The sequence below is a fragment of the Squalius cephalus genome (genome assembly GCF_949319135.1).
Source record: "Squalius cephalus genome assembly, chromosome: 10".
Taxonomy (NCBI): Eukaryota; Metazoa; Chordata; class Actinopteri; order Cypriniformes; family Leuciscidae; genus Squalius; species Squalius cephalus.
Genome location: NC_137131.1, coordinates 36,905,957 through 36,928,877, shown reverse-complemented (window position 1 = coordinate 36,928,877; position 22,921 = coordinate 36,905,957). Strand labels below are relative to the sequence as shown.

At 38.1% G+C, this 22,921-nt stretch overlaps 1 protein-coding gene across 1 annotated transcript; it reads left to right on the top strand.

Moving 5' to 3' along the window:
• The first annotated feature begins 1,096 nt into the window (after nt 1–1,096).
• LOC307165350 (fidgetin) lies at nt 1,097–20,939 on the top strand. Its single transcript, XM_079882903.1, has 4 exons — nt 1,097–1,158; nt 6,048–6,225; nt 6,998–7,172; nt 19,301–20,939. The coding sequence occupies exons 3-4, from the start codon at nt 7,142–7,144 to the stop codon at nt 20,500–20,502; spliced, it is 1,233 nt and encodes a 410-aa protein (XP_079739029.1). The 5' UTR covers nt 1,097–1,158; nt 6,048–6,225; nt 6,998–7,141; the 3' UTR covers nt 20,503–20,939.
• Nucleotides 20,940–22,921: the final 1,982 nt, after the last annotated feature.

Here is a 22,921-nt window from a genome sequence, read left to right as displayed (position 1 = left end):
CTCAAGGCCACAACAGCTTGCAGAGTGGTTGCATCTCCACCTTTTAGACCTTCAGCCATTTCAGATTTTCCTCTTATTTTCAAGGCGTGTTTTGCTGCCCTCTGAGACACCTCTCCGTGGTGTGTAAGAATGGTTTTCCAACAGGCATGGCTGATTTAATAGGACCCCGCTAAGCACAACGAGGGGCTTTTCATCAAATTGGGCTATTGAAACCCACGTGTGGCCGTAAACACCGCAGGTATATGTTTGCCATAGCCGATTGGGGGTCAGGTGGGCTTTATTGGTCATCTGACCTATGCATGTTTTCTATTTTATAAAGCTAGTTTGATCTATATGTGTGCAAGTATGCTGAGGGAACTGATTGAAATGCTCTCACATTAAAATATGCACCTTGTGCAAAGTCCACTGGTGGTGCATGAGATGGAGGAAGCGTCTAGTTCTCCCTGGTGGACTGGTGCCTTTCTCACCTCCCTCATCAGTATTCCGGCAAGTTTGTGGCGCGCATATTCCTACTGGTCACTGAAGCCAGATCAGCGCTCCCCCAACCCCCGCGCAGCACAGACACGCACACTCATGAATACTGATCACCTAAAGCCCTAATTAACAATCAGAGCCAAACTTATTTACATAAAGTCTGTCTCAGATGGAACAGGCCTCAGATGAAGCTGTCAGACAGATATCTGCACTTAAAAATCCAGTGAAATCTGTTAGACTTTGATGGGTCGCTGAGTTCACTGACAGCAGCTTAAAAGTAACGGTTTTGGACTGTGGTATTAATAATGTACATATAGTCCGTATCATATCTTATCTCTGTGAAAATGAATAATGAAGAAGATATTTTGAAAAATAAAGGCAACCAAACAGTGGATAGGCCCCAATGACTTCCATTGTATGGAGGAGGAAAAAATACTATATGGAAGTCAATGGGGTCCATCAACTGTTTGGTTACCCATCAAAATATCTTGTTTTGTGTTCAGTAGAAGACAGAAATTCATACAGGTTTGGAACAACTTGAGGGTGAGTAAATGATGACAGAATCTTTTCATTTTTGGGTGAACTATCCCTTTAAGGTGTGTCTGATCAGTCTGATCAGGGTGTATGACATCAAAGTACTGTGTCTGCAAGAGGGATTCGAAAACATTCAAAGCTTTATTTACGGTAATTACGTTTGTATCACTCGCTTGCAGCATTTCTGACTGTGAGTGTTATGGCGGAGGAGCGAACACTATCATTTTACAAATACTACTGTAGTTGTGTCACGGAATGTAATTTTAAGTTTTTTTAAGGCGAGAACGTAGTAGTTTAAACTTCAAATATTCGGTTTATTTATAAAGATAGCCCCAAGTCATCCTAGGTGTATATGACATTCTTCTTTTAGACAAATATAATCGGAGTTATATTTAAAAAAATTCCTGGCTCTTCCAAGTTTTATAATGACAGTGAATAGCAGTTTCTGTTTTGAAGTCCATAAAAGTGCATCCATCCATCATAAAAGTCCTCCACATGGCCCTGGGGGTTAATAAAGACCTTCTGAAGTGAATCGAAAAACATCCATATTTAAAACTTTATCGACTAAAATAACTAGATTCTGCGCAAGTCGACTTACGCCACAAGAGTAACCAGTGACACATGTATGACGTAGGATGTAGGAGTATCCTAAGTTTAGACGCCTCTCGCGGTACAAACAAACAGGGCTGGACAACAAACTCAACCTCCTTTTATGATGGATGGATGCACTTTGATGGATGGAAATGGCCATTCACTGCCATTATAAAGCTTGGAAGAGCCAGGACATTTTTTAATATAACTCCGATTGTATTTGTCTGAAAGAAGAATGTCATATACACCTAGGATGACTTGAGGGTGAGTAAATCATGGGGTATAATTTTCATTTTTGGGTGAAATAACCCTGCGGCCGAAACAGGGGCCTGGTAAGATGCAACCAAATTGACCATTGTTGTCAGTGGAAATCCCCATATCCATTGAAAGTATACTATGACGAAGATACTTTACTATTATGAAAATGAGATTGACCTGAATAATGAATGCTGTATCAGATGCAGGTGATCGCACTCGCTCATCCGATCCCTTTCTCATAATACTCTACATCAGGGTTCACCAATCTCGGTCCTGGAGGGCCGCTGTCCTGCAGAGTTTAGCTCCAACCCCAATTAAACACACCTGAACCAGCTAATCAAGGTCTCACTAGGCATACTAGAAACTTTCATACAGGTGTGTTGGCGCTGGTTGGAGCTAAACTCTGCAGGACAGCGGCCCTCCAGGACCAAGATTGGTGAACCCTGCTCTACATAGTCATTTTAACATTTTGCTTATACTGTAGCTTTAAAGTATTTTGATTCAGGAAGTATTTTTCTATTAATTTCTCCCATAAGGATTTCAAAAAACAAACCATGAACAAAACTAACCAGCGACAAGGTGAATCATAACAATACAAAATTTGATTGGAAGCAAAGAAAAAGTTTTTGAGACAAAAATACAAAGGTATACAAGACTGTGTATTTAATAGCTTTAGTGAGGGAAATAACTTTATCCCATGAAGCATTGCAAACAGCATAATCGAATTAAAAATGGAGACATACACTAACCTAAAGGATTATTAGGAACACCTGTTCAATTTCACATTAATGCAATTATCTAATCAACCAATCACATGGCAGTTGCTTCAATGCTTCAATGCCAGGGATGTGGTCCTGGTCAAGACAATCTCCTGAACTCCAAACTGAATGTCAGAATGGGAAAGAAAGGTGATTTAAGCAATTTTGAGCGTGGCATGGTTGTTGGTGCCAGACGGGCCGGTCTGAGTATTTCACAATCTGCTCAGTTACTGGGATTTTCACGCACAACCATTTCTAGGGTTTACAAAGAATGGTGTGAAAAGGGAAAAACATCCAGTATGCGGCAGTCCTGTGGGCGAAAATGCCTTGTTGATGCTAGAGGTCAGAGGAGAATGGGCCGACTGATTCAAGCTGATAGAAGAGCAACTTTGACTGAAATAACCACTCGTTACAACCGAGGTATGCAGCAAAGCATTTGTGAAGCCACAACACGCACAACCTTGAAGCGGATGGGCTACAACAGCAGAAGACCCCACCGGGTACCACTCATCTCCACTACAAATAGGAAAAAGAGGCTACAATTTGCACGAGCTCACCAAAATTGGACAGTTGAAGACTGAAAAAATGTTGCCTGGTCTGATGAGTCTCGATTTCTGTTGAGACATTCAGATGGTAGAGTCAGAATTTGGCGTAAACAGAATGAGAACATGGATCCATCATGCCTTGTTACCACTGTGCAGGCTGGTGGTGGTGGTGTAATGGTGTGGGGGATGTTTTCTTGGCACACTTTAGGCCCCTTAGTGCCAATTGGGCATCGTTTAAATGTCACGGCCTACCTGAGCATTGTTTCTGACCATGTCCATCCCTTTATGACCACCATGTACCCATCCTCTGATGGCTACTTCCAGCAGGATAATGCACCATGTCACAAAGCTCGAATCATTTCAAATTGGTTTCTTGAACATGACAATGAGTTCACTGTACTAAAATGGCCCCCACAGTCACCAGATCTCAACCCAATAGAGCATCTTTGGGATGTGGTGGAACGGGAGCTTCGTGCCCTGGATGTGCATCCCACAAATCTCCATCAACTGCAAGATGCTATCCTATCAATATGGGCCAACATTTCTAAAGAATGCTTTCAGCACCTTGTTGAATCAATGCCACGTAGAATTAAGGCAGTTCTGGAGGCAAAAGAGGGTCAAACACAGTATTAGTATGGTGTTCCTAATAATCCTTTAGGTGAGTGTATATAACTATGCATTTAAAAATTATGATTATATATATAAACAAGGTATTTTAAGTTTATTGCAAAATATGCATATAAATTAAAATATTTAATTATTTTGAGAGTGTAAGAAGACGATCATTCGCAGTGCTTCATGGGAGTGGGTGGAGCTAAACAGATCTTTTGGTGCCTTTTGCTGCTTTTCACTCTGATTGGTGGGATTTTCAGTACAGCATCGTGGGTAATGTAGTTTTTACCACGAATTCTAACGTTAAACACGATTATTTTAAAAACTAATTTGACGGCTTCAGCAGAAGCAAAAACCATTACATTTGTATCACTCACTTGCAGCATTTCTGACAGTGAGTGTTATGGCGGAGGAGCGAACACTATAATTAACCACCTTGCAGCTCACAATAAGGCTGTCTTTAAAGGTTTAGAAGTTATCGTTAAAAATCAATTTCCCTATGGAGAAAATGAATGGAGTTTTTACTTCTGGACTGTTGCACTATATAGCTTTTAACTTCAATGAAGCAACTCAGCGTGACATTTATGTTTGATTAGTAATGGAGGCTTGGGCTCAACTGTTAAACTGTCAACTTGAGAGTTGAATCATGTGCTATAAAGAAGTAGTTCCACACACAAGTTTTTTTTTAAGACACCCCGTTGTTGTTTCTTATTTATTTACACACTTATGCCTTCAAACTGTTGTGTAAACGCACTAGTCGTACAGCATATAGCTTTAAAGTATTATTTTACCCACCTGATACTATATAAGCAATTTTCATCTGAAGGTATGCCTGACCTTTCCGACTGTCCACAAATGTCAGTTAGGCTTTCAGGCACGGAGCTGAGTTTCTCTTTAACATTGCCTCCCACAATCTCTGACATTTCCTCTGATGTCACCACATTCTAACCCCCACAATGCAGTGCGGATGGCCTCTCCTCCCTGCCCTTACCCAGAAAGACAGAGAGAAAAGACAAACAGACAGACACTATATTTAGTCTAGAAATGGACAATAGAACCGAGCAAATGTTGTAATCACAACATTTCCAGCCTTAAATTCTTTACATTTAGTCCTGTTTTCTTAAACTATATACAAAATATTGCTGGTTGTCTGTGTTCTTTTCTTTATTGAATTATTTGCATTTTGCTTATATGACTTTCATATGTGTCAGTGTATTTGAAATGAAAACTGGCCTGTTTTTTAATCAAAAGTAATTAAAACAACTCTAAATGTCAAGGAGCTCTTTCTTTTCTCAGTCTCTTTCAGTATTTATTCTGTCTGTTTTTCATTCTGTCAGATTATCTCTCTTTCATTTTCTCTGCCATTTGACACCAGGGTCATTAACATGTCACGGCTTCTCTGGCTAATATGCAGAAATATTCGTAATTTATGCTAAACGTGTGCCTTTTATGCGAAATGATAATCGGAGACAGGGACATGAGTGGCTCTGTAATTAGCAAACATAAGAAATGTGGATTAGAATGAGATGATGTTGAGGTTGGTGAATGGGAGCTTGACTTTTTTCCACACACATAGTGAATTTATCTGGGATGTCTTAATATGAATTATAATGCACATTATATATGCTTATAGTTTATTTAATATACAGTAACTGATGAATTAATATACTCATTCAAATGCATACACACATTTATGTGCACTTCTGCAATTATAATGACCATCGTTTTATTTTTCGTTATAATTATTCATTCCTCCAGGCATGTTAAGTAGAGAGGAAGGAAAAGAGATACAAATAAAATAAATACAAATAATGATATTGTATAGTACGCATTACAGATTTGTATATCTCAGAAAACGTGTCTGTTGACAGGCACAGAAAAAGCACTTTGCAGTTAATTTCATTGTTATCAAATATGCCATTTATTAAATATTACAGTTGCCCAAACAATCTAATTTACATCATCCTTTCATGACCTTTTATATTATGACAACAACATAAAATATTTTCTCACAGCTGTTTCCAATGACTGTACCCATCCAGTCTAGTTTGTCACTGGTTAAACAACATCAGCGAATGTTACTAAAAACAAATTATAGGCTATGATTTATATTTGTATTTATGTGAATTCCCAAAGGATGTTTGAATCCGCTAGCGTGTATATTGTTTAAAATGACTCGTGAGAGAGAGAGAGAGAGAGAAACTGGACTCTCAGCTGGAGTCTGGTAGAGCGCATGCGCAGTAAAGGATGAAGCTTCTCCGCTTTTTTTCGGCAGCTGGCGTGAGGTTCTGGAATTCCAACATGGCAGTAGATGTGGTCAGTAATTCTGTGGTGGTCAGTCTCTCCAGCCCTGACTTGGAAGCATTCCAGGACATCACCGACTCGGAGTAACCGCCATCCCCCGCTCTCAGCAGCACGGCTGGCCGCTGTCGCCGTTCTCAGGCGCGGAACAGGTAAATCTTTCACTTTGTTTGCGTCCACCAGCTGTCCGTTTGTACCGGAGAGAGAGGGAGAGAGAGAGAGGCCATGCCATGCACGGACAGCGCGCTCGGACACTCGGACACAGGCCCGAGAAAACAGCACGCAGTTTTTGTTCGGCGTGGCTCTTAATAGCATTAAATGATGGTAGTTTGAGCACTAGGCAAGAAGTTTTATTATTGGAGTAGAGTTCTATAATACGACAGCATTGATCCGTATGTGTGTTGTGTGTCCAGGCGAGAGTGACAGAGAGACATTCTTAACCATCAGCACAATTGAATATGATCTTACTTTATAAATCTCACTTTAGCTCTTGTATCTTCTGTTGTTTCCATTGCAAGGCTGTTTATAAGACTAGCATATATACCTTTCATTTAAATAATATTTAATAGCTATACTATAACTGCATTTCAGTAATTAAATAAAGAAATAGAAAGAAATCACCTACACTGTTAAATCCTAATTCACAAGTTTATAAGCAAAATCTAGTTTAATCAACATTTAAATGGATTTTAAAGCACTTTTAAAAAAATAATGTTTGCGTTAAATGTAAAATGAATATAAAATATCCTATTATAAAGAGGTCTAAATAATAATAATAATTTTTTAGAGGGTAAATTGGGAAGTGAAACAAATAAATAGCCTAGCAATGACAATTAATTAGCATTTTCATAGGCTACTTATAGCTAATACATTTATTTTCCTGCTGCATCATAATATTCATCTCTCCTCTCTCTTTCTCCACAGTTTGGGGTTCCTGTCCTCCCGAAACACTGTTTGTATGCGGTGTGTCATTCAACTTACTGAAGGACTCTTTCCCTACAATACGCGTTGTGGAAATCATTGAAGTGAACATTTCACTCCTTTCTGTCTCTCTCCGTCACCTTGCTGATGTCAAGCAATATGATCAGCGGTGTATATGGTAGGTCATATCTGTTTTATTAGAAAATGCATGCAAATCTCTAGTAGATGATGTAATATTTTCTTTATGAACCAGTTTGCTTCCTTCTTTAGGCTATTTGTTGGTCAGCGCCAATCATATGCATGCATTAGTAGGCTATTTTGATTATTTGCTTTTCGCATTCATTAGATAGGATAGCGGAGAAGTGACAGGAAAGTACAGGTCAAGGAGAGAGATGGGATCGGGACATGACCCAAACCGGATTTGAGTCGAATCGCAGACCCTACGAGAACAGCTCTCTTAAATAGCTATAAAATAAAACTACTTATTCAGTTTGAGAAAATCCCGTGTATTCCCTGTTCTCTTGACTTTTTATTTATAGCCTACATTTTCATATTTAAACGTTTTTCCAATCTGTTCCTCCATTCGGATATCATTCATAGTGGTGGTGCTAGACGCAGATTGCTTTTCAGTGCTATGATAGCATTTTCCTGGCCCGCGTCAGGGGAAGGAGAGTTGAGATTGGAGGTTACAGACCGCAATCATGTAGCGCTGTATCTCCAGTCGGGCGCGCGGGCAGAGCGACTGCTGCACGAGCGCGTAATAAATGCTCGCGCTGTGATGTGATTCTGGCGGGAAATCAGCCGTGAGCGCACAGTGGCGCGCTTAGTTAGATGTGCATAATTTGGACTCAGATGTATTGCGAAATGACAACACTTCATTTTCCAATATTCCAGTGTTCCCCTTGTCTCTCTTTGTCTGTCTCTCAGTCAGGTAGAGCAGATTGCTGTCGACTTGTCTGTATGAGTGGTTGTTTATCGGTCTGAGTGTGGAGTCAGTCACACACTACACACAATAAATCACAAGTTTGATGGGCAGTGAATTAGAAATGGACAGTTAAACTACAACGTGCGCGTTTCTTGTTATATTTTCACATGAGCCAACTGTTACATCAATCTGTTTTTGTGATATTTTCTTGTTTTCTTGTCCTGCTTGCTTGTATAGGTTTAGCAGCTCTTTTTTGGCCTACAAATATAGTGAAGCATGTCGAAAACAGAATTGTTAGGACATTTGAAGTGGTTCTCACTATTAAATGCTCATAAATTGACCAAATTATGTATTATTTGAATATAAATAGCCTACATCAACAGGTTTGTGTGAGATTTACCGGTAGTGACTGTAACCACCATAGACATTGAGGTGGGAATGTCACCCCAATAATCAGATATGACTAAATTGTGTGCACAAATTGTGGTTCTTCTACTATTTTTCTTTCTTTTTCTTTATACCCTTAAATATCTTCGAATCCTTTAATTTCTTAATGTTCAAGGCAGCTATGGCCTTGGTAGCGTAGGCTAGTATTTATCCTTATGAACACTGTTCTGTCACACACACTTTTCATGGTACCGTTTGAATTCTATCTTTGAAAAAAATGAATAGGCTTGTGTTGTAGTTGCACAGTGAAGAATTGAGTGTTATAGTTTACATGAGGGTGTCAACTTGAAGTCCATTGCTGATACTTGCTGCTTTTTTGTGCTGTTGTTTTCCCTATACGCTTCCTGATGATGTAATTTAGGAACTGGCTTTTGTTAGTTAAACGGATATTGCAAAAGACTAACAGGATGGAATACAATATTGAAGACACTGAATAACCCATAAACTAATACTCGAGAAAATATGTTTTGTTTAAAACTTTTTAATTAGATAAACAAAAAACATCAAGAAACATCTCAAACTTTTCTTATAAATTGCAATTTTTATCTTATGACTAATCATTTAAATTATCCCCATCTTTGCTTACTGTGATCAAAGAAAACAAATTAATATTATTCCAATTATATTATAGAATCATCTTTAGTGAGTTATCTAGTATATTTTTACATACTGTCAATCAATTTAAAATGTATTTATGGAAAAATGGAATTTAAGACATTAGATTATGGCATTTAGAGGTCAATAAATTGTCTATTTTATTTCCATATCATTGAACAAAACATTGAGCTGTTTTGTCTCGTGCTACAAGTTAAAAACTGTGCAACTTTTGAAAACTTTTTAAAAAGCTTCTTGACATTCTTGCATTGTGTTCCACACAGTTGTGCTTCATCCATGAAACTCCTCTTACATGAAATAACATGTCCTGTGCTGTCTGCTCACAGTAAGTGTTGTTTGGCGAGGCATGTTGCCTGATTGAACTGAGCTGACTGCGCACTTGCAAAAACATGAAGGTGGTACTTACATTTTTTGATTGCTCCGTTAGAATGTACATTCCACATTATTTACGAACCGTTCAGGGGGGCATGATTAAATGTGGTAATTTTTACAAGAAATTTTGGACCCATTGATTGCTCATACATTGGCTATAGTTGGAATAAAACAGCTACAAATAATATAGTCATATGAAATGAACATACATAGCCTACATTATATCATTAATAACCTCCCTTTCTCATCTTCAACTCCTGTCTCTCTGTCCCTCCTTCTTTTTGACAGTCAGATTGTGTTAAAATTTTAGTGTTGACAGTGTTTGTGATTAAATTATTCCTCTACCCTTAACATCCAACTTCACACTTTTCCTTATCCCCCCCTCCCTCCCTCCAATTTCATTCCTCCCTTCACACATCTAAAGATATATAGCGACAAGAAGAAAGTGTCTTTGAGTGACTAATGTAGACTTTCTCACACCGTTTGTCTCCCATACTTTCTCTTTTCTCTCGCTTGTCCCTATTACACGAAAACTAGTGCCTCCCTCGAGTGTGCGTGTATGTGTGTGCGTGTGCGCATATGAGGGATGATTGAGCTGTTTAATATGCTAAAGCCCTATTAAAGGCCGATGTCAGCAGCAGACGGTGTACGGCCGCCCAGTCTGCCCCGGCCCAGTGCTCTGTATTGTGTCTCTAAATGAACACGGTACTGTGTTAATTAGCAGAGGAAAATGGCGTGTGGAATTGAATTGGTCATTGACATGCGAGGCGTTCGTCTCTCGTTTAGAGCGATATGAAAGTGATTTAAGCCTTAGCTATGTCTTTTATGGAGGTTTTAAATAATCTAACTGCAGAAAAGAGAAGGGGGAGGAAGTGAAAGAAAAGAGTTGCCACATCTGTCTTAGATTGAATTTATCAGGGGTTTTTTATTATTTGATTTTTTTTGCTAAGAATGTCGCTCTGAAATGTTTGATTCAGTCTGATTCATTTAAATTAAAGTTGAAGTGTCAGATGCCACTACTGTCACCAAATGGTGTTGCAGAATAATGATTGTTTCCCTGAACACTCCTAAAAAAAAAGTAATCAGGGCCTAAAACTAACTGTTTTGCCACACCTGCCAATGGCCGGTGACTTAAGAAAATTTACCGGCCAAAAATATTTTTTACCAGCCATGACACAAAAACAGGCAGTTATGACACTAACATTTTTGATACCAGTGAATACCAGATTCCTCTATTCCAGTTTGATACCACAGCTAAAACTACTATCTTATCTAATATAAATTGAATTGCCTACATTTTTAAAGACAAGTAAACAGTCAGTAATGCGATAAGAACAAACAATCAAATTAGAAGCAGAAGCACAAATAAATACAACACAATACATACAAATGAAGTAAACAGTGCTCTTCAGGCAGGTCTAATAGTTTTCAGGTACTGAAATTTAATAAAGTAGGCTAATCAAATAAAAAGCACTGCATAGTCTTCATATCCTTTTTTAAAGTTCAAGAGCAATAAGTGATTTTTTTCTTTGTCCTTTGTTGTTTGGTTAACATTAAAACCCCAGACAGCAGCAGAATTGTTAGGATGCTGTCTCTTTACAGTTTTTTTTTATTTATTCGCTTTGGTACTATTTTCACAAGTAAGGTGTACATTTTCAACACTCTTAGTACAAAAATCCAAACGGATCACACTTGTAACACAACTAGTCATTCTTTCAAAACCTGATCTCATGCTTTCATTCAGTTGCACATATTTTCAGTCCACATAATCATTGTTTCAAACACAAGATTATTGTAACATTTGGTTTAATCACCGAAACACAACAGTATGATGAGTACTTTTAAAAATCAGTTCATTCAACAGCAAACAATGCAAGATACATGTTTCAAATCACCCTGCTGAATTAATAACATACAGGCTACAGATGCCACATTAGAAATAAACTTACATTACCAAACTTATGAAATTGAATCCTTAATGTTTGTAATAGTATCTATCTAGTGTGTTATCAAAAGCTGTGATGAAGTTCTGAAACTGCCATGAGGTTTTGTGCTAGAACAGAGTGTTTCATGTTTTATGGGGACTTTCCATAGCCATAATGATTTTTATTCTGTACAAACTGTATAGGCCTATTCTATCCCCTAGCCCTTAATATACTCATCATAGAAAACTTTCTGTATTTTGACATTTTCAACAAACATCACTTAGTATGATTTATGAGCTGACCTACAGTATACAGTATTGTGCAAAAGTCTTAGGCATGTTAATATCCCCACCCCAAAAATGTCCCCAAAAATGGTTTTAAGTCAGTTATTCATATCTTTTGCTGTAGTGTGTCAGTAGGAACTATCAGTTTACATTTCCAAACATTCCTTTTGCCATTAATTGTAATAATCCAGTGAGATTTCTGTATGCACAAGGAATCTGACAATAGCCGGTATGATCTGATCTCACCATCATCGAGTCCGTCTGTGATTACATGAAGAAACAGAAGAAACTGAGACAGACTAAATCCAGAAGAACTGCAGGAACGTCTCCGAGACGCTTGTCGATGATGGTGAGATCAGATCATACCGGCTGTTGTCAGATTCCTTGTGCATACAGAAATCTCGCTGGATTATTACAATTAATGGCAAAAAGAATGTTTGGAAATGTAAACTGATATTTCCTACTGACACACTACAGCAAAAGATATGAATAACTGACTTAAAACCATTTTTGGGGTGGGGATATTAACATGCCTAAGACTTTTGCACAGTACTGTATGTCCCCACAAGGACAGGGATTTCGGATATTGCCATCTTTCTCTGAGTTTACCAGGACACACAGACCACACACACACACACTTTGAATGTAGTGGTTATAATCTAAGAAAAATCCCTTATAATGTAAAAGAATCCATTACATTTGGCTATCTGTATCAGAAATTAAAAACAAAGTAGAAACTATTTCTATAGAATTTGTATCTATAGAAATCTATAGATGTACCAAATTATTCATTGATTAACTATTAAGATCAGTTGGATTAAATAACAGACAAATGTATTAAACTGAACAAGAAATCAAAAGTTTGAATAATGGCATTATGAAAGGCAGCTATTGTGAATGAAACATTTATATAGAGGATATAGGTTTTGTGTAGTGAAAAGGATACTTCGTGATTTTGAGCATTGTACTAACACAATTGAAAACACGATGAAATGCTTGAAAAAAGTGCACTTTTGATGATCTGTTGTGATATTAGCACTAAGTTTTGAAAATGTACACCTTACTTGTGAAAATTGTACCAAAGCGAATAAAAAACTGAAAGACCTAATGGATCATGCGTCTTGTGTTTGCGTTCCCATAACCGACTATGTTTACTAGGATACTCAGGACGTTTTTTAAACATAATTTTGAGTGAATTTGTCCATGGAAGCGCAGGAAGGCATGAAAGAGAGCTCAACTTCTGATGTTAAACTTCACACACAGCGCGAATAACAAATTCCCTTTTTACGTGTTCCAGCGCTTGAATAATTACATTTGAAAGGCTAAAACTTTCATGATGATGAAGCACTGACTACGTTTGTTCATGTTCATGTTGTCACAACATTGCATTGTTAGAATTAAAAAAAAAATTACTGGCCAACTGGGTTTCATACCCTCGCCAACGCCTATTTTTACTCGCATTTGGCACTTGGCGAGTGTTAATTTTAGGCCTGAATTTAATGTTTTGCTACAAACCTGTAAGCATTTGAAGTTTCCAGGAAAATGTTCATGTGAATTGCAGTGTGCAATCCATTTAACTCACATAGTTCCGTATGTCCAAGTGGAACAGGATAATCAACAGAAAAAAATGTAGGGTGGGTCTTGATTTTATCCACTGGAAACTAACATTTTAAAATGTCAGTTACATACCAAAAAAAGTCTCGAATTTTAGTTTCTTAATAATGTCTTAATAACTGTTTGACTGTTGGTTAAAATACCAACCAAACACATATTAAGTGCTTGCTGCCAAAAAAGCTTTTTTTGTTTGTTTGTTTGTTTCATCTGACCATAGAACCTGTCCCGTTTGAAGTTCCAGTAGTGTCAGTTACTTTTCAAACGATCTATGGACAGATTAAAAAAAAGAAGAGCTTTTTGGCAGCAAACACTTAATATATGTTTGGTTCATACAGGGATAAAAAAGTACCCCATGTGTAAAATGAAATACTCTGCTGTATCTTTAATGCTGTGGGCCTAATTTTCTGCCAGAAGTCCTGGACATCTTGTTCAGATACATGGCATCATGGATTCGATCAAATACCAACAGATAAAAAATCAAAACCTGACAGCCTGTGCTAGAAATCTTATAATAGGCCATCAAAAAAAAAAATGGGTCATTGAGCACAAAACCAAGCATCTGCAATGGCCATCCCAGTCCCCAGACCTGAACCCTATAGAACATGAGTGAACTGAAGAGAAGAAGCACCAACATGGATCTGGGAATCTGAAGGATCTGGAGAGATTCTGTATGGAGGAATGGTCTCTGATGTCTTGTCAGATGTTCTCCAAACTCATCAGGCATTATAGGAGAAAACTCAGAGCTGTTATCTTGGAAAAAAGTATTTAATAAAAGGGGGCAAATAATTGTTCCCAATGTGTTTTGGAGAAAAACATTTATTTCATAATGTGATTCCCCCCCCCCCCACTTTCAATTCTTTTACTTCAAAAAAAGGTTAGATTTTTGCATTTTTTTAAATAAAATATCAAAAGGATAAACAATGCAGATTTATTTTTTTTCAGCCATTTGATCATATTTACCAAGGGGTCAAATAATTCTGACCAGCACTGTAGTTGGAGCCCTAGAGCACACGCACCTGTTACATAATCGCCATGGACCAATTGTGTTTCAAAGTGGAAAATTCCAGAACCACCAGAACGAACCTTCGTTTTGGCCCAGTTTTGTGCAAAATATCGTCGCACCCATCCGTTCTTTGATTTTGCTTAAAGTATATTGGGGCCTTAAGAATTTTGACTTTAATGTTGAAAATTACACACACTTCAGCTTTATAATTCAAATTATATTGCAAAGAATGTTTGACGCGAGTTTTGTGAGATTATTGAACTGGAGCTGTATGTGTGGTTGGTTTCACCTTAAAGTTTTAATTTAGTGGTCTCAACCTTTTTGCGTCATTTTTAGTGACATTACAAAACAAAAGTTTTGTTTCAATCTCTGAGCTTAAACTTTCGTAGACCTTTCGCTGTAGTGCTGAGGCTACGTTCTGTCATACTTCTCTGCACCTCCCTCTCTCTTTCTCTTTCTCCCTCTTTCTCTCTATTGCAGCACTCAGCAGGCCAGGGCTGAAAGTCAGGCGTTTTGAAGAGAGGACGTTGAGAGTGAATGGCTCATTCACATTAAAGAAGAATTAGAGGGCTTCCACCCTGCCATTCTTACAATGGTCAAACAGCCTGGCACAACAGGAGAACTGTTCACAACTGCTCTCTCTCTCTTACACACACACACACACTGAAAAGCATGCCCTTTGTGTCAAGGAAAAGAGAGTGTGGTTTTGTATCAAATGGATTTTCTGTTTTATTTTTAGATGGATAATATGATCTTGATCTATGCAGTACTGTGGCTGTGTCATGCAGTATTTGGCTGATGTCTAGAGAAACTGACCACAAATAAATAAATAAAAAATTGCTCACCCAAAAAATAAAATTCTGTCACCATTTGCTCACTCTCACATTTCTCCAAACCCATATGACTATCTTTCTTCTTTTGGAACATATAGTAGTTAGGCAGAGTGTTCTGCTCTTTTCCATTCAATGAAAGTGAATTGTGACCAGGGGCTTTCAAAATTAAGCACTATATAAGTATGATAATATTGGTCCAACTGTCAGATTTTATTCACATTGATATATATTAATTGTAATATTACAATATGTCACACCAGTGAGGCCAAATTTTTCTTGTGTGTCTTGCAACTGATGTGCTAAATTTGAATATACAGTCATGGTCAGAATTATTGGCACCCTTTGTAAATATGATCAAAGAAGGCTGTGAAAATAAATCTGCATTGTTTATCCTTTTGATCTTTAATTAAAACAAAAACTCCCAAAAATGTTACCTTTCATTGAAGGAAAACTAATGAATGAGGGTGGAAAATCCCATTGTGAAATAAATGTTTTTCTCTAATACACGTTGGCCCCAATTTTTGGTACCCCTAGAAATTTTATTTTCCCCTTCATATTTACAATTTTTATCACACCAGGGTGACTAGGGACATGAAATTGTCCAGCCATGACTTCTTGTTTCACAGGACTATAAAAATGAGGAATCACAAAGGCAAAATTCCCTTAATCATCACAATGGCTATAAAAGAATAGTTCTGATTTTTGGAATAGCCTTTTCAGAGCTTGACAGCCCCTGCCCATCATTCACTTTTATTGTATGGAAAAGTGCATTGTGATCATCCTGCCTAACATCTTTTGTGTTTGACAGAACAAAGAAAATCATACAGGTCTGGAACAACATAAGGTTCATTTTTGTGTGAACTATACCTTTAATATAATCATGAAATTCTGTAATATGGCGACCTTTTCCCTAGAAACTAATAGGACGTAGTTGAAGTATTTGTCTTGTGTAATATAAAATCAGGAATTTTGTACTTAAGTAGGCACTTACTGAAGTCAATGGTCTGGATTAGATTGTGTGTATGAGTGTGTATTTATTTTGTCTAGATCTTTCTTTAGGGGCTTTATCCGTTTTGCTGTTGGCGACAGTAATGGCTGTTTAATTACTCAATAAAAACGTTTTATGAATGCAGTGTGTGTGAGTGTCTGTGTGATGTATTGATTTTGCTGCTGGAGAAACCTGAGATTTTCACTTAAGGAAAAGTGACTCTGTCTGTCGATGGGCTGCTGGTTTTAAATAGTAGCCTATATGCATTTACACACAAGCACATGCAAAAATACACCGCATAAGCATTGTTTAAAGAGACGCTACTACTGAACAAACAAATATTCAGTCAATGAAGTGAAGATTCCTTCCTCTAAAACCAGTTAATGAAATGTCTGCCTTTAAAGTATGGAACATTGCTTTAGAAATTGGTGTGTGTGTGTGTGTGTGTGTGTGTGTGTGTGTGTGTGTGTGTGTGTGTGTGTGTGTGTGTGTGTGTGTGTGTGTGTGTGTGTGTGTGTGTGTGTGTGTGTGTGTGTGTGTGTGTGTGTGTGTGTGTGTGTGTGTGTGTGTGTGTGTGTGTGTGTGTGTGTGTGTGTGTGTGTGTGTGTGTGTGTGTGTGTGAGAGAGAGAGAGAGAGAGAGAGAGTGATGGGCCTTCTTTGGAGGATTTGTAGCCAGAGGGTATATTGTAACAACAGAAAGTCGTTCTCTAAAGCACCAGCACAAAACCTTTTACACACACAAAAGTACACACACACTAGATCCGCAGCTTTGCAGCTAATGGGATTGTTCAGGTTCTGTAGAATACAACCAAAAAAGATAGCATTTGAGAGAACATTCCACCAAACCACAGTTAATATTGGACTTTACAACACATCACATTTGGCTTTAGACTGGTGAGGCTGTAATGTAGGGAGGCAAGCCAGAGAATATTTATTTGTTCATTCATATATGAATAACTAGCTCTCTCCATTATGAATAGTACTTTATCTTTGTCTTGTAGAACAGCTGAAGTTGTGTATGTTCTTATGAAGAACCCTTCATGCACTGTTTTGGGAATTTCTGCACTCATCTCAAGAGGTTTTGCTGTGGTTTCTAATTGAGGTTTTATTTTAGATGACATGTTCATCCTCTAAGGTTGTTTTACTCTTGCCTAGTCCTAATTACTGGTGTTTGCAATTGTTCATTCTCAGGGTGATGAATTTAACAAACCCACCGTCGAACCGTTTTTGCTAGAGACATGAATGACACCTCAAGTCATGTGGCTTTTAGAAAGCGGGTGTGCCATCACTTTTATAAGCAATTGGACATCCTGTAGCTCATACAGCATAGCATGTTGATAACGATGCCAGTGTCATTCATTCAACTGCTAGCGAATACATAAACTGATGAAATATATGTGGAATGGAATGTAAATCCCTTTGGATAAATCCATAAGCCAATTGCATAAATAAATGTAGAATGTAAAGAAAAGTCCCACAGAACAGATTTACATTGAAAGATATCTGTAGAACAGAACATTTTCTATTCTGTTTTCACCAATCTATTTTTGTGAATTTACTGTGTATGTTTTTAATAGAAGAGCATGTCAGAAATAATGCTAAATAATAGACTACTATGTCTCATTAGCATCAACCATTAAAATAGAAAAAAGCAATTAGAATGTTGTTGAAAGACATATTTCGCTCTTTCAGATCTGTTATTGATATTGCTTTCAATCATTTTTCATTTTATTGTGATTTTCTTCTTTTATCCTTTCATTTTTCAACCACCTGTCTTGCTAATTGCCATTAGTGTGATATACCCAGTATTGTAATTTGCTTTTGTTAAGTATCTGCTAAACTATATAACTTTATGTAATGTATTGAGTATGAGTGACTTTCAAAGTCACAATTCATGTCAGTTAAAGTCCTTTCAGGGGAACGGCACCAGTTGTCCCATCTCTTGTGTGTGTGTGTGTGTGTTTGCAGTAAGTCCAGCCTTTTCCCATGAGAGAACACTGACTGACCTCAAGTTGCGTGTATCGATCAAGAGGATTTGCTGCTTGATAGAATTGAATGTAATTGGGCAGTTTTTAATTGAGATGGATAGAACATGTAAATTTTGTTCCATTAGTCCAAAATCAATATCCATCTGCTGTAGTATGGAGTGTGTCTTTTTCTTTCTTTTCTTTTATTTAAAAAAACAGGATTGTTTCTGATGCACAAGGTTTTGCAAATCCACTGTACTTGCAAGGTCAGAGAAAATTTTATGTTTCTTTATTTTAGAAGAACTTTACTGTAAGTAATATTTTAGAGGACATAATTTCTCTTTCTTTCTTCTTTTTTCCCTTCTCTCCCCAATTTCTTTTCCTCTGTACAGCCAAATGCCAAATTGGAATGCGGAAGAAAAGCTCTTTGTATAATAAACTAAAATATTGGTCCAGTACTCTGCGTGTACTATGTGTAACGCTGAAATGACAGAGATACAGTATTTTTAGGGGTAACATCTGTTGTCGGGTTCAGTTGCTAATGCCGAGAGCTACATTATTGATCAGTCGTTATTACAGTATGCTGAAATATTATGTTCCTGTGTGGTGTGTGTGAGTCAATGAAACTGAGGAAGAGACAGAGAGAGTGTAATATGAGGTTCCTTGATTACATTAAAGAGCTTTTATTTTATTCACTTGAGATGAAGCCTTCTGCTGTATCTCGGTATCAGACCTTAATGATATCATCAGAGCTATTCTGGATGTGTGTGTGGCGAGGAATCGAGTTCTACTAGTACACAGCTGAATTTAAACTTCACTGTTAATCTAAAGATCGCAAAACAGCTCAGATAGCTGCTAATGTGTGCTTCAAAAAAGGAACTGTAAAAGCCTTTTTCTATTATCTTTCATTTTAATATTTTATATTATTATTAATTTTTGTAAAATTATTTTTCTTTTTTAACAAGATGATTATGCAGAATTGGTCATTATCTGGAACTGCGGTAATTTACTAATAATGTTAATTAACCTAAATTGCTCACATTTTCTCTCAGTGGTGTTTTTTTGTAACAATCCTAATTTATATTGTGATGGAAATAAGGTAGAGTAATAAGTATAATTAGTGATGATTTTTTTTTTTTACAGAAATATATTATAGCATGTTTGCATATTGATTGGCAAGTTCATGTGGGCGGCACACTCTGAGGCTCTTGGCTGTAATAGAAAATCTATTTTTCTTTTTACTTTTATGATGTTACTTATATTTCTGAATTTGTTGAAGTTCCATGAGTTTGAATTGACATTTGAATTTGACTTTTTTTATTTTATTGGCAGGCGTGACCATGCAGTGGAGCCCTGAGCAGTCGCAGTGGGCGGAGCAACACTATGACATCACCTCGACCACTCGTTCACCAGGGCATAAGATCGAAGCACTTAGGGATCCAAGGCTAACAGGTTCGACCTCAACTGCAGCGTACCAACATTCATGGGCAAACGATGACATTTCAGCTCTGACCGCTTCTAACCTGCTCAAGCGGTATGCAGAGAGATATTCTGCCATACTGGATCTACCCTGTGAGAGTGGACTTATGGGATATCCAGATGCAGCCATCTCCGTTAGCATTAGGGGACCCGGTGTTGTGAATAACGGGCCCCCCCTTCTTAATGGACGGAAGGTGGAGGCAGAGCCCTGGCTGGAGAGCGTCTACCCTCCGTTGGGTTGTGTGCCTGAACTTCTTCCCAAAGCACCGCTCAGTGTGTCGGATGTGTCCGTCAGTGCGTGTAACTCACCAGTTATAGGCAGCGGGAGTCTTCCAGAATCTTGTTTCTCCAGCAGCAGTTGTAACGGTCAGTCTGGGAATCAGGAATACAGCAGCACTCCTTACAGCACTCCCTTCCTGCAGCCTGTAGGAACTTACGCAGGCTCTCTTTTCCACCCTAGCCCTTCCCATGCCAGTTTAGTGTCAACCTACAGTGCTAACACCTCGCAAAACCTGTCTGCATACAGTTACCCAAATCCCCGTTACCCCTCACAGGCCGTTCTTCCTGTAGGCTACAGTCCTCCCCCTCCTCCCTCAGCATACCTGCCTTCAGGTATAACTCCTCCTAACCCTCTTCCAACTGTGGGCTACTCATATCCAACCACCAGCCTGGGAGGTAATGTCTCTGAAAGCGATGCCCCAAGTGCTACCAACCTTTCAAAGTCATATTACCCATCAACTCAAAGCGAGATTGGAGTGTTTGAGGAGTTTGATTTTGGCGGAAACTCTAATTCGGACTCTAGGTCTGAAGGCAGCCCCCTCTACAGACCATCAGGAGATGACACGGTGGACAAGCAAAATGGGTTCAGCCAATCGGCGGATGTAACTTCATCTTTCAAGCCAGCTAATCACGGAGACTCTTTAAGAAGCCTGGAGACTCTCACAGTAGCCATGAGCGGACGGAACAATGGTACATCCGGACAGCACTTCCCATCTACCTCGACTTCTGTTGTCACTTCTCACCAACATCTCTGCCTTGATACAAACACACCCTGAGAGATTGTGCTCACACTCAAGCAGCAATGCTTGAGTTGAAGTGTGAGTGCTTCCTCATAATGGATCGGAGGTAGAAAGGAGGGACTTGCTCAAAGCCATTGTGTCGGGGTTCAATGCAGGGGCCTCAAAATACAGCTGCATCATGGGGAATTCTGTCCTGGAAGACAGCAGGAGTTTAGTTTCTCCTTTCTGGAAAGAGGACAATGATGTTTATGTCCCTCCTAGCCGAGCCTAACTGGTCATTGCGAGACAATGACCTCCTCACTCTGCTGGAATGGACAGACCAATATATCCTCCATGATGGGCACACATATCTGAGAGGGATGGAAAGATTTCACTCCTCCATTCCGAGAGATTGGAGAGTACATCAAGGGAATTTATATGTCTAATGGATGTGTTGTGGCTGCCATGGAGACAAGGAGTCACGGTAACAGATGTGGTGGTTGGACACTAGCTATGGTTGACCATATTGCCATGGTGTACATTCTGTGTGTGCGTGTGTTTGTGGCCTTGTAATGGTTATTTATGTGGTGAGCTTTAATTGTAAATCCTGTTGCCCCTTTTCCACGGGAGAGTTGACAAATCCTGGTTGTTTAAAGAGTCCATGTGTGTGAGTGTGGGAGAGATAAATAAAACCTCAGGAAAGTGTCTGTCAGTTATATGGCGTATGCCTGTACTGTATGTGTAAAAGAGATGAAGAGGGCATTTTCACATACCGTCCTTAGGGGAAAAAACAATTCAATCGACTTGAACCAGGTGGTCTGTTGGTCAATTTGTGTGCTCTTTCACAGCATTTTAAGAGAGTTTACAGATCTGTTGCTAGACATCTTTGTAGAACGGGATTATTCTACGAAACATTATGCAAAAAGTTTTTGCAGTTCTTTAGGTTGATAAAGCTGCTGTGTGTAATTTTTTTCAATGAGATATTATGTCCTCCTTTTCTAGGTTAATAAGCAGAGAAAAACTTTCCAAAAAGTGTAAACACTGTGGCACTGTGGTGCTTTATTTGAACCTACCAACACTGGCTTAACCATTGGTGCGAATTTGGTGGCGGGACTTCCTTTTTGTCCGACCAATGAAAGATGGAGGGAAAAGTTTTATTTTAAACAATCTTTATTTTTATAACTCCATTTGATGCCCTTAGGGGCTAACAAAATTACAAACTGCAGCTTTAAAATTTGCTGTTCGATTTAAAATGTTTAGTAAATAACAGTAATGATCAGTTATTGAGTTATATTGTGCTGTTATGTCTATTCCACCAATTTCTGCTGTTGTTTCCAAAAATGTTGCAGGCTATCTTAACATTACTGCAAACATAAAAACAAATGGAATTCAGACAATTCAGGCGACTTCCTGAGATGGTCTCAGCCTGCTTGGCTACCAAAAATAAAACATTGCCTTAAGGGCCAAGTGTGAAAATGCTCAGCGAGAAGGAGACCACATGATGATTTTGCGTGTTTGTCTTCACTTAAGGTTTTGCGCATTTTTAGAAAATAGTGTTGTTTACTTTATCCCTAGCACTGGAAATAGGTTTGGCTGACCTCACTACAAATCTTTCCGTTTACTTCCTTTCGCTTCTTTATGAACCCCACCAAAGGGAATTAAGATATTATACTTATTTATTAAAGTCAATCACCAAAGCAGCTGTGTGGGAGCCAAATCACAAGGAAATGTTCAGCCAACATGACTCCCTCTGTGTGAATACATTTCATTTCTGTGCAGTTTCAATTCAAGAGGGTGAATTGGCTTCATTCCAAGAGAAAAATGGAAGGAATTCCTTGAAAATGCTGCTTAAAGATCTACCAGGTCAAAATTGAATTGTGAATTGAACCAAAATTGAATTTCCTCAGCTAAACTGAATGAAACAGACCTCAATCATGATGATGAATCTCACACTACAATGGGGCACATCAATGTATTGTTTCTATTATGTGTCTGTTCATAACTTTCCTGTTGATCACAAACTTTCAAACTAAAATGTGAGAATTATGTGAGTTATTGTACTCGTTTTCAGTGATTAGGACATACACCAGTACACTTCTCCTTACACAACTACACATATGTATCATTGTCTAGATAAAAGCACAGGCATTCTTTACAATTTGTTCAACTGTTTACCAAAAGTGCCATTTATATTTCTTTATTTTTAAAGAGAAATGTTTTCTTCCACATCATGTTTTATATTGCTGTCATTTGAAGAGATTTTACTGTTACCGGGTTTATCCTGGCTACAGCTTTTCCATTTCGGTTTGATCATTTTGAAAATTAGGCAATGTTAAACGATTCATATTACATCAGTTCCTGTTCTAACCATCTTTCATCTTATTAAAAAAGTTGTTTGGTATTAAAAGTAAGACACTAAGTAACTTGCTTGGCTTTTTTTCTTTACATATTTCTAAATTCAAAAAATCAATCATCT